Source organism: Sitophilus oryzae, unplaced genomic scaffold (assembly GCF_002938485.1).
Source record: "Sitophilus oryzae breed Bouriz unplaced genomic scaffold, Soryzae_2.0 scaffold_815_pilon_pilon, whole genome shotgun sequence".
Taxonomy (NCBI): Eukaryota; Metazoa; Arthropoda; class Insecta; order Coleoptera; family Curculionidae; genus Sitophilus; species Sitophilus oryzae.
The window spans coordinates 1,634,892-1,651,288 of record NW_022147434.1 but is presented as its reverse complement, the minus strand read 5'-3'; the positions used below and the strand labels follow the sequence as shown (position 1 = coordinate 1,651,288).

Sequence of the window (16,397 nt, the reverse complement as noted above, 5' to 3'; positions counted from 1 at the left end):
GAAATCTGAGATTGTTATCTAATATCAAGCCAAGATTTTTTGCCTCTGATTTAACTGGTATTGTTACATTGCTAATTTTAATATCGACCATATTAGTAATATCCTTCCTATATTTTGATGAACCAAAAAGCATGGCCACACATTTATTGGGGTTTAAGGTCAATGAATGATCATGAGAAATTCCATAAATATTCTTAAGATCATAGTTAATTTTGTCACAACTTTCTTTAACTAAGTGTTTCGGGAAAGAGAAAAATAGTTGAAAATCATCGGCATACATTTGTGACTTACAATAAGTTAGAAATTTAGGAAAAATTGCTGTATAAATATTAAATAATATGGGACCCAAAATTGACCCTTGTGGCACTCCTCGAGTTAGAGTGCGGCATGAGGATGACTGATTTTCCAGTTTAACAAATTGTTTTCTGTTATGAGGGTACTGTCTAAAAAATCCACAGCTGAACTATTAGTTAACCTAATATGTTCTAGAATCTTAGTTAATGCTTTGTGATTCAGAGCATCAAAAGCTTTTTACTATAATCTAGTAATACAAGTAATGTAAATTTGTCTTCATTTATTGATCTAAAATATATGATCTGTAAATATTTAATAAAAGCGGTAGTACAGCTATAAACTCTACCCTAAATCCGGACTGTGTATCAGGCAGTATATTATTGTTTTCAATGTGATTGACCAATTGAATTTTAATTACATTTTCTATTTTGATAACACAGGCAATATACTCAACCGGTCGAAGGTCCGCATAAGACGAAGGGTTTACGACCTTAGGGTGAGGAATAACCCGAGCAACTTTCCAACTCGCGGGAAATACAGAATTTCTCATAAAAAGTTAATTATATGGTAAATATATTTTAGTATAAATGGACAGCACAGCACCAAAAAATCTATGGGAATACATCATACCCAACCGCTTTGATTTTATTCCAAAGAGAATCTTAGACACATCCGTTTCACTAACAGTTCTGAATGTTAATAGATCAGATAATTTATTTTTTAACACAACTGTAGCATTGCTTACATCTTGAGATACATTACTACAGCGAACAGAATCAATAAACATGAATTAATATTTTCAACATTAGAAAGATGTTCAGGAATGCTAAAGGATTTTTTCTTTTTACTGCGTTAAGAGTTTTAAGAAACTTCATATATCTTTAACATTACCAGAAGAAGATCTTTGCAGATATATCCGTTTTTCTTTATTAATAATTTAGTAACAAATATATATAATTATATATATATATATATATATATATATATATATATATATATATATATATATATATATATATATAATTATATATATATATGTTATATATATATATATATATAGCAGCAGCAGCAGTATATATATATATATATATATATATATATATATATATATATATAGTATATATATATATATATATATATATATATATATATATATATATATGACCCAGACAAAAATATATATATAGTATATATATATATATATATATATATATATATATATATTTTTGTCTGGGATTTGTACAAAAAGCAAGACCAAGACCGACCAATGCAAGATTAAAGGTTCATTCTCACTATACCTTCCGTAATAACTACCTTCCATTTACATAAAATATTATATCATGTAAATGAATAGGAGAATGCACACCATTCCATATCCTTTCCGTCCATACATTTTTTTGGCGGACTGAAGCGTATCGGAAACAGCGTTGTCAGGTTCTTACATTTGTATTATTTATTCTTTCATCTCTTAATTAAATCTATTATCATTTTCAAAAGATATATATAATTTTTAAAATAAAACTTTCATATTGATATAAATTGTACAATAAAAAGTATGGAACTGATACGGAACGGAACCATTTACGTATAGCGTGAATATAGTCAAAAATACGAAACGGATATGGAATGGATACGGAAGGTACAGTGAGAATCAACCTTTAAGCAAGAGCCAGATTAAGGCCCAGTGTATCTAATGGTGTGCCAAACTTTAGTGGGATGACACTATACAGATAGAAATAAAAGATTCCTGAGGAATTATAGCCAAAGCGTCATGATAGCCAAAGCGTCAAATGACTTACTGACTTGACGAGTATCAAAATCGACTTTTACGGGATATTCGATCTCATCCGGCCACGAATCGGCATGAATGAGAAGTTTTCTCAATAGATTTTAAGCTTTTGCCATAGAACAACAGCATCACAAAGTTTCCAAGCGGTCACCCGTCCATCTGCTCGCATTGCTTAACTTCTCATCGCTTAATTTGAGTGACCTATCGGGAACCGGTGTTTTGAAGTGGCTGGGTCGTTGCCTGATGTAAAAATCTGCAACAGTTCTGAAATTGTTATTTTCATTAGAGGGCTGTTTCTCACAATTTTTTTATCTTAATTCACATTGACTCACTGTAATTTCAACATATCACACAAAAAGCTAAGACTTTTTTTACGTAATAAAGGCACTCTTTGTTTATTTCAGAACCGTGGACGGTTTTCAAGGTATTTACGCTGAGAAGTTACCATACGTAGAGAAATCAAGAGATGCTAGGAAACTTTTGATAGGTAGCTAATAAAAATTTGAATAAAACTATTAACAATGTAATTACAAACCAGATAAGCTCTAAATATTTTCAAGATATGTTCCAAATGAGGTCTATTCTGTAAGGGCTACTTCCTCAGAAATCATCTTTGGTCATAATTTGTAAACCTTCTTTTATCTTCTTAAATTATGAATTTTTATTTTTGAGGCAGATTAAAGGATCCTAAATTTTAAATTTGTTTTTAAATTGCCCGTATACTCTAGTCAAGAATTAGAAGTACTTAGCGGTTATGCGAGGTTATCTTTCACCCCCAATGAGTTAACGAATTCCGCGAAAGTCTGTCCATAAGAGAAGACGGTCGACATTTCGAACACCTCCTGTAGCAAAATCCCTTGTCTTGGTTTGCTATTTATTATTATTATTGTTATTAGATATAGTTTAAATGTGTTTGTGTTGGTTGGTTGGTAATCGTTGTTAAATAATTATAGTTTCAACTGTAATAAAATTCTGCATCTTCATTGTAAATATTATTTTCGTTTTAATTGCTGCTAATGGTTTATTTGAAATTGCAACATGCGATTCACAACGACAATTTGACTCGAAATACCAAGTGTGTGGTACCTAATTATTCGTAAAAACATGCTTTTTCCACATATGCTAATGAGCCGCCCCGTTCCATTTGAAAAAATTGAGATATGGTTAAAAATACGATTTGGGCATCTTTTAACCGGTAATTTCATTTTCTATGGAATAAAGATATATAAGTTCATAAATAGGAAATGGCCGAAACAACATGCAGGAAGTGGCCGAAAAAAATTGAATACGTCAAGCAATCCTAATTTATGTCATATCTAACATACAAAATCTCGTTTTTTATTTGAAACAAATAAATAAGTTATAGGAGTGAGCCACTTTTGAGACGCACCCGGTATTTCGAAGAAATCGAGCAAAATATTTAGTATGCTATATTTTTGGAAAGCTAATTTTACGTTATTTTCAATGAATTAAAAATATACAGGGTGTAAGATATAAAAAAATCAATTTTTCTTTTGATAACTTTTGAATGCTTTATTATCTTCTTTCTGCATAGTTAAAAAGTTACCGCTGGTTTTTAAAAAGGCACATTTTCGAAAAACACCCTGTAACTCTGAAACCCTAACATGTTTGGGTTTTACAGACCCCAGCGCCAGACCCCGATATTAATTTTTGTCTATCTCTTTTAGAAAAGGGCGTTTATATCAGTATCATTGATGAATGGAAATCTTAAAAATATATTTCGGTTTGGTTTGAAGCGGAAAGGGAAATTTAAGCTAAATTATTTTTTTGCGCCATGAAAATGTTTGTTTAACAAAATACCTACTACAAACTAATAGCTCTTAGCCTTCATTGAATTATTATTTTTGTTTTGGTAGTTTTACGAAATATTGAATAAAAACCTGTTTTTATTTTACTTAATAGTTTTAATTATTACATGTTCTGGACATAATACATTACGCCTAAAACAATAAAACGACGCAGTCTAGGCGTTCGCATCAAACCTATATTCGCGGAGCCGTTACCCTACTAAAGCGTGTCTTAAGCAACGGTTACGTAACCGTTATGTAACCGGCCGGCGCGCAGCACAACGTTTGTGCCACTTTACGAGCGAGAAAGTGAATTTGTAGGTAATGCAATCCGGCACGACCGATTCAATACTCTTACTTTCGTTGTGCCAGTACCGCGCGCCATCCTAAATACCCGTGTTTTTCTCAGTGAGATTACCAATCCAAAAAATCAGTGCTGGACCCATGAAGACCAAACGTCGTCACAGACGCATATTTTCCACGAAAATCGTTTCTGTCGGATAGCCTCGGATATATAGGTCGTATCAGAAGACAAACATGTTTATCTATCCCATTTTGGCCAGTATACAAGAGTTGGAAGTAAGAGGAGATGTATCGGGAAGACGCCATAAACCGAACACCACCCATCTGGATATTTTCATGTTGTTGTTTCTGTTGTGCACTTTGGAAGTTGTTGTGTTGAAAATAATGACGTATGATGAGGAAAATGAGATGCACGGCACGCAGTCCTCCGTCAGAAGATCGCCGATGGCTATGTTTTTCGATCGGGACTGACTTTTGTGTGAAATATCGAAATTTAAAGTGTGTTCAGAACGTTCAAATTAGTTTTAATGTATAGAATATCCGGAATTAGTTCCAAAATAATATGCTCCTGTTACTTCACGCCTAAAATTGATATTACTTTACATTTATTGAATGAATTTAAATGTTGAACTGATATATAGTAATGAAATACGGTAAAGGAATTTATTAGTATAAAATAAAGTTTATTTTCTATTTATATGCCTAAGATTTATTAATGTTTGTCCTTAAAATAATTAATAGAAACTCTCTACAAAGATGTTTAGAGAGTTTTTTAGTATATATAAGAAAAAATATAAAAAATAAATATTATAATTGTAATTTAATTAATAATGAAATGCAAAAATGCATTATTATACAAAAAAAGATAAAAAAATGAAACTAAACCTTAGTATTCAACACACATGCTCAAAAATGTTCAATATGCAACAATGTCTGTACTGCAGACGATTGTTTAAAATAAAACTAAAAAACAATAATTTATAAAATATATAAATATATACCGTGTGGCACCGAAATCGATGCACAGACCGTCCTTTCATTGCTAGTCGTCATAAAAATTTGAATTTTGGGTACAACATATTCATCAAAACTCATATTTCCATAATAAAACAGTTGAATATCACTTCCACTTAAATGGAGAGTGTACATATACCGGGTGCGTCTCAAAAGTGGCTCACCCCCTATAACTTTTTTATTTTTTCAGATAAAACATCGAGATTTGGTATATTAATATATGTCATAAATTAGGACTGATTGACGTATTCAATTGTTTTCTCTCACTTCCTGTTTCACCGGAAATAACTACAACTTTTAATTTTTAAATGGTATCCTGGCTGTTTCGTTGCTTTATTCGATAGAAAATGACACTCTGAATAGAATTACATATCATATGTCAACTATTGACATTTGCGAATATGGCTTATTTGAAATTGCAACCTGCGATTCATAACGACAATTTCACTCAAAATACCAAGTGTGTGGTACCAAATTATTCATAAAAAATGCTTCTTCCAAATATGCTAATGAGTCACCCTCGTTCCATTTGAAAAAAATGAGATATGATTAAAAATACGATTTGGGCATATTTTAACCGGCCAGGACAAGACACGAATAGCATTAGACGATTAAATCTATTTTTCCAAGGCTCCTTGAGTTGGGAAAAATGGGAAGAATAAGGATTCACCAAGTGATCAATGGGGCTAATGACGCATAAATTTAAAAAATGAAAAGTAACCATAGATAAGAGAATAAAAGTAACATAACCAAACATTACCCAAAAAAGCTTTGTTTTTATTTTTTAGAATATAAAACAACTAACGTGTACCAGCGACTGCGTTCGCGTCTAATTAGTAAATTGTAATGGTGATGATAAATTATTACAGTTGAGGGTTGGAACCTTTGGTGTTACACAGCAAAATAAAAATACTAAATCACCACAATACACCAAAACACTTTTAGACGCGCGTTTCGCTAACCATGTTAGCATCATCAGCAGATGATTATAAACATTGAGCTTATAATCATCTGCTGATGATGCTAACATGGTTAGCGAAACGCGCGTCTAAAAGTGTTTTGGTGTATTGTGGTGATTTAGTGTTTTTATTTTGTGATGATAAAGCAAAGCAAGAATTTCCATTAACATACAAACTGGAAAAAATTTTCTCACATTTATGTCAGCATGAGAAAAAACAATATGGCGATATTATTATATATCTTGGTAATATTTGAGGGGTAGTTTCATCTCGTTGGAATTTGACTTTCGAAAAATCCGTTTGCCAAAAATAAGCTTTTTACGTCAAGCAGTTTAAGCAGAATCGTGGTTAAGAAATTACCTCGGAAATTACCCAACTTTTTGGAACACCCTGTATGATTTTTTAAAAAATTTCAAAATATGTAAAAAAACCAAATAAATTATAACCGACTAACCGTTTTTTAAATAACAAATATTGTAATATTTGAGGGGCGTTTTCACCCTCTTGGAATTTGAGATTCGAGAAACCCCTCCTTATCGAACCTCTACACCCCACAGTCAATCCGTTTGCCAAAAATCAGCTTTAAACGTGAAGCAGTTTAAGCAGAATCGTGATTACTCAATGATCATATTTTATGAAACACCCTGTATAAATTTATAAAAAATCTTAAAATATGTAAAACAACAAAATAAACTATACGTGTTTAAGAGTTTTTCCGAAAAACTCACCGCTTTTTAAATAAAAAATATTTTAATATTTGAGGGATAGTTTCACCCCCTTAGAATTCGAGTTTCGAAAAATCCCTTCTTATCGAACCTCTACACCCTAAAGTCAATCTGTTTTCCAAAAATCAGCTTTTTACGTCAAGCGCTTTAAGCAGGATCGTGATTAATCAATGACCAGATTTTTCGAATTTGTATACATTTTTAAAAAATCTTAAAATATGTAAAAAAACAAAATAAAATATACGTGTTTATGCGTTTTTTCGGAAACTTGACCGTTTTTTAAATAAAAAATATTGTAATATTTGAGGGGTGGTTTCACCCTCTTGGAACTGGAATTTCGAAAAATCCCTTCTTATCGAACCTCTACACCCTAGAATCAACCTGTATGCCAAAATTAAGCTTCTTACGTTGAGTGGTTTGAGCAGGATCGTGATTAATCAGTATGTCAGTCACTTAAGGATTTTATATATCAGTATAGATTATTACTTTTTTAATGCACGAAAATATTTCTCCTTACCTCTACACTCCATAAATACAAGTAACAATACAGTAACCAAATACATGATTGAATTGAACTTAGCGGTTATAAATAAATACAGTGAACTTAGTCAAAAAATAGCAACACTTGCCTTCAGCAATCACGTTTATATTTGTATCTATATACTATCTATTTTTAATTATTTCCTGCCCTAAGCATTTTTGGCGCTCCTTTCAAATGTAGAAATTTTGCTACAGCAACATCATCTTAATTGTTCCTTCTGTAGTGACCACTTTTCAATACACGAAGATAATTCCCCTTACCTCTACCCTTCATAAGTCTGACGAGAAAACACATAACAGTGACAGTTGTCTGTCATTTTATTCACAAGTATTTACAATTATTGCCTTTTCTGTCATTTTTATATGTCGTCTGTCGAAATGCTTTCTTCGTTGCTCAAAATGTGTTATGTTATAACAATGGATTCCTCGTCCATTTTTATAACAATGGAGGAGGAATCTAATTTTATCTGTTCAATAAGTCCTTGCATTTAAAAATACATCTTATTCGCATTTGGAGGAGACACCTATATGTAGAAAAATAAACATTAATATTATATAATTAAATGCAAAATTATAAAAACTAGAAAAAAAAAATGATGGCATAATGCTTTATGTAAATATTACATCGCACATATTTAGCAATATGCATTATGGTATCAAGAAATTTTATCATATGCTTCCACAAATATTTACACTCGTACGTAATGTGATAATAAAAAGATGCTAACAGAAATAAAACAAAACAAAGCATAAATTTAATTTATTTTCCTACTTTCGAATTTGATCTTAAGATAAGTCAAAGCTAAGTCCTAAAATAGTCTGCAAGTTGGAAGTGTATACATAGTTGCTAAGTGTATACAAAGTGATATAATTTTTTTTTCTAAGCGCACTTTTAAAAATATTTTCATAAATATACAAGGTAATTAAAATAAGGATGTCCCTCCCGGAGCAATTTCGATTGATATAAAAAAAATAAAAAGTCTGGGACATAAATATTGTTGATGGAGAGGGACAGCAGTATTTGAGCCGAAAACTAAATACTCTAAACCAATAGGCATTTGCCCCAATATCATTCAGGCAGAAATCTACGCTATCTAAAGATGCATACAACCTATCCTAGATAGAAACTATCGGGAACAAGAAATAGCCATTATTTTCGACAGTCAAGCAGACTTAAGAGTGATCAGTTCAGTAACCATCAATTCGAAGTTGGTTTGTGTTGGAATGCTTAGAGAAACTGGAACGAATTGGGCAAAGAAAATAAAGTTCTCCTATTTTGGGTGCCAGCACACCAAGGGATGCGCGGTGATAACTTCTCCCCTCCCATACTTAAATTCTACAATAATCGTTGATGGAGTCTAAAATTTAAAAAAGTAAAATTATTAGAGAGAAAATTATTACCATCTCGAGAAGAAAGATAAGTACACTCTTGATAGCTTATATGAATCTAGTACCAGAATCCTCTTCCAGAGTCGTCTAGATCAAAAATTAAATGATCAGTATCTGAAAATGCCAACAACCCAACTCTATCAACATATATTGGAATCTCTGCACATGGCTGCACGTGAAGCTCTTGGTATTAAACACGAATTTACACAAAAAAATAACAATCTGACGTGGAATACCGAGTTAGATAAGCAGAAGACCCATAAACAACAAGTATATAATAAATGGCTGAGCATAAAGAAAAATGATGAACACCTAGCCTATAAAAGAGAACAAAATATATATAAAAACATGATCGCTAACAACAAAAACGAGACATGGGATAGGAAATGTAAAGAAGGTGACTGCTATGTAGGTGGAACGAGTTCGTCTGAAGCCTGGAACCAGATCCAAACGTTAAGAAAAGAAACATCTCATAACACAAATATACAGCCGATACCTATAGAACAATGGAAAGAACACTACTCAAAAGAACTAAAAGAATTCAGAGAAAAATATATTTTATACTCCCCTAAACATTACACTATACAAGGAGAATACCATCGACGAGGATGACATACAAAAAGCACTAAAATCCATGAAAAATAAAAAAGCGTCAGGACCAGAAGGATTACCAGCAGAATTATTAAAAAACGTATCATATAAATTAATACTGCATTTGAAAGAATTAATGACAAGATATATAAATGGTGAGCCAGTACCACTAACTTGGAAAGAAGCGTGGATAACACCAATCCACAAAAAGGGAAAAAGAGATGAATGTTCCAATTATAGATGCATCTCGGTCACAAGTACTATGAGTAGACTATATGGAAAGATACTGCGAAATATAATTGAAAGGTAGTATGCACCGTATGAGGTAGAAGAACAGGCAGGGTTCCGTACGGGACGATCGTGTATAGACCATATATTCACTCTGGTCCATATAAATGAAAAAAAAGTGGCAACCAATAGAGAGGTACATCTGCTCTTTGTTGACCTCACAAAAGCGTATGACACCGTTCCGATCCAAAAGCTGGAAAGTCCTCGAAGAATCCTCTATAAACAACACAGCAATAGAAGCAGTTCAACAGCTATATAATGAGGCAACATCAAGAATAAAACTTGGTACGGCGCTATCTGTAGGTTTTCCTGTAACTAAGGGCCTACGACAAGGTTGCTGCCTATCCCCGATGTTATTTAAGATCTATCTGAATGAAGCCCTAGAAAAATGGAGAAGATCGTGCAGAGGAATGGGAATACCACTTAATGACGAAACAACTCTATACAACCTTCATTTTGCAGACGATCAAGTGGTAGTAGCTCAAGGTAAGGAAGACCTACAATTTATGACAACAAGACTTTTAAACGAGTATGAAAAGTGGGGGTTATCAGTAAATACGTCGAAGACTAAGTAATACTTATGTATAGGCAAAGCAGCAGAAACTTTACATCTGGATGGAAATATAGAGACAGGATCACGCAGTAAATACACCTATCTTGGAACCCAGATAGATTATACCGGGCGTACAGAGAGCGAGATTGAGGAAAGAATACTGAAACGTAAAAAAATCATCGGGTGCCGAAATTCAGTATTATGGTCCAAACACATCTCATATGAGAAAAAACATACTATTTATAATTCCATCTTTAAAAGTATAGTATTATATGAGATGGTATATATTATATGAGATCCACACTTGAGATGGACTTCTGAAGATCTGCGGGAATATCAAGAATGGAAAGAGTATCGAATAAAAAGATAAGGGAAAGTATGCATGTCCAGCAAACCATAATGGATGAAATAGAGAGAAGACAGCTGGTATGGTATGGGCATGTAGAAAGAATGAGTGAGGACCGAATACCGGAGAAAGTCTTGAAATGGATACCTTCAGAAAGGAGAAAAAGGGGAAGGCCAAAGGCAGCGTGGATCGTAGTAATACATAAAGCTATGTCGGAAAGAAACCTTCGTCCAGGTGATTGGGAGAATAGGAAAGGCTGGCAACTGGTACGGTAAAGGCTGGCTTACCGGAAGGCGTAGGACGCTATGAACCCGGTTTTATATATAAAATTAAGAGAAAAAGTATGCATGCATGCACATGCATTACAGGCTAAGTTAAAAATACATATGTTTTCATCATAATTTATGAGGTAAATGATTAATTAATGCCTAGTTTTTATTGAACTATGTGTATAATTATTATATTTATTGAACTATGTATAATTATATTATATATAATTATTTAAATGAACAAGAAAGAAATAGTGAGGGAAATGTATAAAAAAGAAGAAAAAGATTAAACGGCTCAGCCCTCAACAACTCGTAACCGTATACACCAGTGTACACCAGTGCAGACACGCACACTCACACTCACACAACCACACACCTACACTAATGCACACTGATGTTACTGCCTTCAGGCTTCATCAGTACGGTAAGGAACCAGGAAGCGATGAAACCGATCCCAAAACACAAAAAACCAGGAAGCAAACGATGCAACGAGGCACCGTGTGCAACCCAGGAGATGGAAAAAAAATTGACGAAAAAACGAAAATAAATGATGGAAAATGAAAGGAGCAAACGGGAGCCTAAAGCCCCGTTTGCTGTTGGCTACCTCCGCGGCTGTTCTGGACGAAGCCCACAATTCTGGGCGACTCTGGTACTTGGCTGCAAATTGGGGCTTTAGGCTCCCGTTTGCTCCTTTTATTTTCCATCATTTATTTTCGTTTCTTCATCAATTTTTTTTCCATCTCCTGGGTTGCACACGGTGCCTCGTTGCATCGTTTGCTTCCTGGTGTTTTGGGATCGGTTTCATCGCTTCCTGGTTCCTTACCGTACTGATGAAGCCTGAAGGCAGTAACATCAGTGTACACTAGTGTAGGTGTGTGGTTGTATGAGTGTGTGAGTGTGCGTGTCTGCACTGGTGTACACTGGTGTATACGGTTACGAGTTGTTGAGGGCTGAGCCGTTTAATCTTTTTCTTCTTTTTTATAATTATTTATATATTAATAATTATTTTATTATCTAAAATCGATGTTTATATTCCAATTTTCTATTTTTTTTTCGGCTAATTTCAGTTCCATCAACACATTAAATGGTGTTTATTAATTGAAGTGTAAAACTGATTATGAAATTAATTAAGTCATCTTTATCTAATTCTCAATTTTAGTCGCAGGTAGTAATTTTAAATGATGAAGGCCTACTATTAAATAATATATGCTGTTTAAAAAAACACATTTATTCATTATTTCGAATTTGAGTATAGGAACTACTCCATAAAACATAAAGTTGGGTAAAGATAAAAAGTTAATTTATCATGTGAAATACCTGGTATTATATTTGAAATAAACAACAGCAATATCTAGTTTTGACTTACCATATTCAAGATAATATCTATACCTTTGTGTTTGTGGCGGATCCATTTTTAGAAGACTTCTGGGTTTTCCGCCACTAGATGAAAGTCTACAAAATAAAAAAAGTTACTTTTTCTAAACACCACTGCCTTGATCCAACTGAGACCAATTTACTAATAAAACAAATTTGTTTAACGGACAAAATTGTTTAACGTTTGAGGTTTATGATAGACGTATTTGTTAAAAAGCTAAAATGTTCTTGGATAGTTGTATTTAGATATTTTAAATAGTTCTTTCTCTTACACGTTGGGTATTTACCCATCGCCCATCACAGATCCTGAAGGTCTAAAACTTGGAGTTGGGCACAATAAGTCTATTAATCTAACGCCATGACAAATTTTACTGAAATATATATATATTATTAATATAATTTTAAAAAATTATTAATAATCGTACTAATTCTTGTATTAATTATTGGAGAAACTAGGCTATCCTATAAAAAAACTTCATTTAATTAAAACCTAGCTATCAATTTAATTATTGGAAAATAATAACATACTTTTTGATTAGAAATGTGTGTGTATAATGAAGAGACAGGGGACGAATCAGAGCATTACATTTTATGTCGTCCTGAATAATAATGTCCTTTCTTAAATTATTTAAATAAATGACAATGTACTATAGCAAGTTTAATGCTAATTGGTATGGAAACATGTGAAATAATTACAATAGCACACACTATTTTTCTATATGGTCGAATTATATAAAATATAACTTTTTATGCTTACGCTTGCAGTATGGCCTTTTATAACGAACTTTATACATCGAAATATGATTTATATACTTCAAAAGAAATAATTTATGTCGTTTTATCCCATACGATCGAAAAAAAAACGACGTCAAAGACGGCTGGGGAATGACAATTGATAATAATTTTGCCGGGGTCAAGCCCTAGACACCATTTACTTGGGTCGTATTATTCTTTATTAGCCGACCATACCAATAGGTTTATTAAGATCGGCAAAAAAAATATTTCACAGAAAATGAGTTTTTTGGGTTATAAATGACCTAAATACAAAATATTTTCATGGTGTCTGTCTGTCCGTCTGTAACACGATAACTCAAAAACCGCTAAACCGATTTTAACCAAATTTGGCACAAAAATACTGTGGCACCCGAGAATCTGACCATTAGTTTTTCGTGGGGGTGGGGTGTTGGTAAGGAGGTATGGGAGGGGGTTAAAAATTTTAAAAAATCGTATCTTCAAAAATACAGTAGCTAGCGAAACGCGGTTTTCAATTTAAGATTAGGAATAATATTTGCAACAAAATTTGTAATAACATCAAAATCAGTCAAAGTCGCAGTTTTTGAGATAAAAAAATTGGAAAAATTCCTTTACTTTGAAACTGAAAGAACTGCCTACCAACTTTTTATTAACATATTTAGTATGGACGGCTATACGTGTCTCCCGGCGCCAATTTTTTTTAATAACGTTTATAGCCAGTTGGCCTTAAGAAAGTAGTAATTTATTTTTACATTCAATGAAAATTATTTTTATGGTTAGTTTAAAATTCGAGAATTTTCTGCAAATTTATGACAAGTTTTATGCCAATTTTTAGTAAATGACGTCTATAGAATGACCTCGCCAAAACTCGCCTTATTGATCGTTGATCTCTAGCCGTCTTGGACGCGCATTTTTTTCGATCATACGGTAAACTACTACCAAGTGCAAATATTTTTTGGGGTAGTATGTATGAGGTTTTTTCGCGACATTTTTGTTAAAATTCGGAATTTTTTGAAAAAAGAATTTGAATTCTTTTACTTTTAAGTTAAAAACTATATCTTGATAATATGGCAACATAGGTAGTAGATTAAATTTAGTAGAAATAAAAACCCAGAAAAGATTGTTTTAAAAATTTAACCAAAAAAATTATTTTTTTAAATTTACATAAACACAAAAATGAAATTGAAAAAAAGCCTCTATTTAAGACTCACCCTGCATAATTGTAGCAAAAAAGTCAATTTTTGAAGATTTTTTAAAAACGGTAAAAATCATGTTATTAAATAATATACCTGCTTTATTTTCAGAATCCATCAAAGTAAAAGCCAATGGCACTGTGAAATATGCGGAACATATCTGAACACAACTAAGAATATTCTAAACGAGGATATAGTAACTTGCTTCAGATGCGGCGTCAGAGTATGCAAAGAAAAATGTGCCAGATACATAAAGAGAAGAATATGGCTTTGCCAGAATTGTCTCCACCCTCGTCAATCCCTGCTCCAAAGTTTTCTGGAAGTAATTCATCCTAACATTAGAGGTAGGTAAAATCTAATTACCTGTAACTTGAGACGCGTCTAATAATTTTAGATTATTAACATGTATGCAATGATCTTTATCTAAAATATGTTGAGATGAGATGAAACAAATTTATGGCACGAATGGTTGCCGTTTCGGCACACTCAGCGATGAGGTGTTCTGGTGTTTCCCCATTTTCCTCACAGAATCTGAATTCGCCGTTGTTTCTTAGCTTCAATCTACTGAGGTTTTCATTAAGGAGACATTTTCCTTTTAGAAACTCCGTTACAATTCGAAGATTTGTTCTAAAGTAAATCAAGGAAAATCTTTATTTATTTATTTTTTATTTTTCTCTGTCATCCTGAGGAATTTCTTTCAGTTTCTTAGACCGTTGGAGGATTCCCATTCCAGGTTACGGATAAAGTCTTCCAGGTGCTTAGTTCTGCTTTAAGTTGGTTTCCACTCGGGAAGCAGAACGGTTCTTGTCTAGTTAGTGGAGTGTTTGCACCTTTTCTAGTTGAAATAGTTGAAAAAAATAAAAAAAGTTGATTGTAGAAAAGAGACAAGTCCACATTTTCCATTTTCCACAATGGTCGCATTGTTATCCTGACACGTAGCCGCATGTTTTTTGTGAAAATGAAACATGTCCGCCCATTCTAAACCGGGTGAAATGCAAAAAAAAACTAAAATCATGTGCACTCCCCCGGAAGATCATAACAATGCTATAAAAATCGGAGAAGAACTATTGGAATATGTAGCGGAATTCAATTACCTCGGAAGTTTGATTTCGGAAAAGGCCAATATCGACTTTGAAATTCAACACAGGATCACCAGCGCGTCAAGAGCTTTTTGGAAATTAAAAGACAGGGTTTTCTACAATCATGACTTGAGCACAAACACAAAACTTGCAGTGTACCGAGCAATAATAATCCCCACCATGTTATATGGAAACGAAACCTGGGGGCCGTCTCGCCGATACACGAACGCTTTAAACAAGTTGCAACAGAGACACCTTAGACTCTTAAGATTCAAATGGTTCCACCATGTCTCAAACGTATATATCCTTGAAAAAGGTAACTCCGAGAGTATTGAAGTCATGATTACAAAATAACGCTTAAGATGGGCTGGTCACGTATGCAGAATGCAAGAAAACCGCATGCCGAAATCTCTGCTTTACGGTGAGCTTGTAGACGGTAAGAGGAGGTCGGGTGGACAACTCAAAAGGCACAAACATATTTTCCACGAAAACTTAAAGGGGTTTAACATGCAGTATGAGTGGGAAGAAGCAGCTATAATAGAATGCAATGGAGAAGAATTGTAAACTCAGTTAATAGCGACAACCAAAAAGCAAAGAGGCAACAAAGCAATGAAATTTATTTTTGAATGTCCGGAGTGTGGTACACAGATAACATTACGTATCGGGCTTTTCAGTCACAAAAAAGCTCATGAAAGAAAACGCCTAGCGTCACTATCTTCTGACGCAGAAGAATAGAAAAATATTGAAGAGCAGAAAAGAGTCATGTCCCGGACATGACCCCTTTCTAGCCGAATTCCTCAAACTATGCGCTCTAATTTGTGAGCATATTCAGTCGTTTCCTGTTAAGGAGTTTCGCTATTCATCATGGCTGACGAAGTACCTACCATCTAACGTCAACGTCAAAACCTTGCATGAATAGTTTCTGAAAAAATACCCCGATTTTCAAGGAAAATCTAAATACTATTTCTAATGGGATTATTTTAGCCCAAATTTTTCGTTTTGGTAGGCCTTATCACGATATGTGCACGACGTGTGAAGAATTAAATATCAAAACCAAAATCCCTTACTGAATGTTACTGCTAGACGAATGGCTGTGGCTGAACTGACGATACATAAAAGAAGAAGCCAGA

At 33.3% G+C, this 16,397-nt stretch overlaps 1 protein-coding gene across 2 annotated transcripts in view; it reads left to right on the top strand.

Moving 5' to 3' along the window:
• The window catches only part of LOC115889511, a 149,955-nt gene that overhangs the window by 38,585 nt on the left and 94,973 nt on the right, over window positions 1-16,397 (top strand). For both annotated transcript variants that reach the window (XM_030909530.1, XM_030909531.1), the window contains exon 3: window positions 14,300-14,532. In XM_030909530.1, the coding sequence (XP_030765390.1) occupies window positions 14,300-14,532 (233 nt within the window). The remainder of the gene's footprint in view (window positions 1-14,299; window positions 14,533-16,397) is intronic.